The sequence below is a fragment of the Pyrus communis genome, chromosome 6 (genome assembly GCF_041283825.1).
Source record: "Pyrus communis isolate YQ-2024b chromosome 6, ASM4128382v1, whole genome shotgun sequence".
NCBI lineage: Eukaryota > Viridiplantae > Streptophyta > Magnoliopsida > Rosales > Rosaceae > Pyrus > Pyrus communis.
The window spans coordinates 678,390-681,716 of NC_142570.1; the positions used below are offsets into that span (position 1 = coordinate 678,390).

The following is a 3,327-nucleotide window of genomic DNA, read 5'->3' on the forward strand; positions in this document are numbered from 1 at the left end:
ATGAAAGGTTGAAAATCAAGAAACTTCAAAGTAATAAATTGAGATTATAACCCTTTTTGTTTATGTAACATGTGGATGTTTCCTTTGTTTTTTCACATACAACCATAAAAAATAAAAATAAAATTTAAAAATTTAAAAAATAAATAAAAACTACTTAAACCTTCTAATTTTCTTTTGTTTTTTGTTTGGGGTGGTTGCTATTGCTTTTACCCTCCATAATTCTCTATCCGATAAGTGTCCCACTCATAAGCACGAGAAATGGGAGAGATTTTTCAATGTGATTGGTACACAGGATGGTACACCACATGTCACTGTACAAATAGTAGGATATGTGTGCTAAAAAGTTAATAACTTAAAAATGAAATTTCTCATCACTTCTATTAAAACACACAGTGTACTACTTATGTTCCCGTCACAATTAAAATTTTCTCGAGAAATGGAAGCTAGACTAATGAATTTTTATTCCTGGGCTATCCTACTCAATGTTTAAACATGAGATTTTTTTTTTTTTTCCTAAGATATATGTATATATTTGCACTTAATAATATGGCCTAATGATATTCATTCTCACTTCAATGACGAGGATGAGACCTAATTATTATGACATACTGATTGTGTAGCTTAACCCAACTTATGCATTTCTCAGTATAAATATATCATTGTATTCTTTTAAGCCTCTATTGACAACTTCCCCAAATTTCACTGATAGGAAATAAGAACATTCTATATGTAGAGAGAATTATTGCAAACTGTCCAGACTAAATATGTGATCTAGTTTTAAAAAAGTAATGAGAAATATTGCAGAGTGATGGAGTAGAGAGAGGGTGGCCAAAGGCCACTTGCTATAGTGAGCATTGATGAATGATGAGTGGTAGGCTGCTTTGGCCTTGCATTTCAAATTCATCTGAATTTTTGCTAAAACTTCATTTCTTTACTTTTAAAAAATGAAGTGGCATGCTATCAACTTGTCATTTAATCACATGTCGATATATCATCTCAACAAGTAGCACTTAAAAATCCCCAATTGGACACCACATCCACATCCTCTCTATCCTTCCACCTTCGTGGTTCGTGCTACTACTCCCTCCACCCTCCTCCGCCGGCTGCAGGGCCCGCACGTGCTTTTCACTCCCACTTACATTAAAAAACGAAGCCCTTTATAAATGAAAGGGTTCTCCTTTCATTTCATTTCATCTCAATACAACTCTCCACTCCGCACTCCACCAACACAACCACCGCAAATCCAAATGGCTCTCATCCGTGAACGCCGCCAGCTAAACCTTCGCCTCCCCCTGCCCGACATCTCCGAGCGCCACCCCCGTTTCTCTCTCCCCCTCCCTCCCACCGCCCCCACCACCGCCGTCACCACCAACACCTCCTCCTGTGCCGCTATCTCCGCTGCTGACCTCGAGAGACTCGAAGTCCTCGGCCATGGAAACGGCGGCACCGTCTACAAGGTCAGCCACAAGCGGACTTCAGCCAACTACGCTTACAAACTCGTCCAAGGTGACTCCGACCCCACTGTCCGCCGTCAGCTCTTCCGCGAGATGGAAATCCTCCGCCGCACAGACTCTCCCTACGTCGTCCACTGCCACGGAATCTTCGAACAGCCCTCCGGTGACATCGGGATTCTCATGGAGTACATGGACTCCGGCACCCTCGAGACCTTGCTTAAATCCAATGGCACCTTCTCTGAGCCAAAACTTGCCTACGTGGCGCGGCAAGTCCTTAACGGCCTCAACTACCTCCACACCCACAAAATCATTCACCGCGACATCAAACCAACAAATCTTCTAGTAAACAGTCACATGGAAGTAAAAATCGCCGACTTCGGCGTGAGCAAGATCATGTGCCGAACGTTGGACGCCTGCAACTCCTACGTCGGAACTTGCGCTTACATGAGCCCGGAGAGATTCGACCCGGATACTTACGGCGGCAATTACAACGGCTACGCCAGTGACATATGGAGTTTGGGGCTGACCCTGATGGAGCTCTACATGGGTCACTTCCCGTTCTTGCCTCCAGGTCAGAGACCAGACTGGGCCACCCTCATGTGCGCCATATGTTTTGGAGAGCCACCCACCTTGCCGGAGGGGGTGTCCGAGGAGTTTCGGAGCTTCATGGAGTGTTGCTTGCAGAAGGAGTCTGGCAAGAGGTGGTCCGCCGCTCAGCTTCTGACCCACCCGTTCCTCTGCAAAGATACTGTGAGGATGTGAAGAATCCGTCGTGGGGAAGTTTAGAAATCTTGCAAGGGCTTACAAGGACGAGCTGGGTAATTAACTTGGGTTATTCTCTGCTAATTGATCAAGGCCACTTGCTCCTCTATACTAATATGTTGTCGGTGGATTTTTGGTGGAACTTCAACTTTTTTGAAGATTCAGAATTCGTTTCCTGCTCGTCAAACCTTCCCGTGTCAAATATCCGTGCGAGTGGATCCGGCTGTAATTATTTGTCGGTCGCCGGTTTGGCATGAATTTTCGGACACTAGTTACTGTAGGAATTTTATGATCTTTTGTATATACTGGCTGGATTCGGATTCTTTCTTTGTGGATTATGGTGTTAATTAAATTATGATTAAGAGAATCATATGAATATCAAATTTCCCTTTGATTCTATTTGTATTCCGGCTATTGAACATCACGAAATTAATTATTAAAATTTCTAACTGACTAAATGTCAGAGTTCAACCTGCACTTGAAGTTGACGAGGGAACCGACTAACAAGTGTAAAAGGAGACATTGAGGATTATATTAATTTCTCTAAACTATGAATAGTTTGATATATTAGTCAATTAAGTAGAGGCTGTACGTAATTGATCAACCCTACTTCCTAGCTGGTGTTCAAAGACTAGTCAAGTTGCAGGAAGAAAAAAAATCAATAAGTATACTTTCTATGACGAAACAAGGAGCTGGGATTTTTTTTTTTTATCCAATTAACCAAGATCAGGTCTTCTCCTAAAACAAAGATTATGATTAGATAGCTAGGCTAAACCGTGCAAGAAGTAAAGAAATCATGCTAACACTACAACTCTCAATCCAACAACTAAGATTAGAAGAAAAATGTATTGGCTCCAGTTATTCACAAATTCATTGTTAACAGTATCAATCCCACGTCGGTAAAAGAATGAACCTTGTATATGCTTATAAGTAATTGGTCTATTCTTCATATTGTCAATTGGTTTTATGGTGAAACTTCAACTTGCTTCATACGTGGGGGTCTTTTTGAGAGTATCAATCCCTCATCGATGAAATAATAGACATTACATGTGCTTATAAATAATTGAACTACTTTCCTTATTTCATGTCAACATGCATAATTAATTATTGT

At 41.3% G+C, this 3,327-nt stretch overlaps 1 protein-coding gene across 1 annotated transcript; it reads left to right on the forward strand.

Annotated features, from left to right (window-relative positions):
• The first annotated feature begins 760 nt into the window (after positions 1-760).
• On the forward strand, positions 761-2,615 carry LOC137711016 (mitogen-activated protein kinase kinase 9). The gene has a single exon (XM_068450208.2). It carries the CDS (start codon positions 1,164-1,166, stop codon positions 2,214-2,216), a length of 1,053 nt encoding a protein of 350 aa, XP_068306309.2. The 5' UTR covers positions 761-1,163; the 3' UTR covers positions 2,217-2,615.
• Positions 2,616-3,327: the final 712 nt, after the last annotated feature.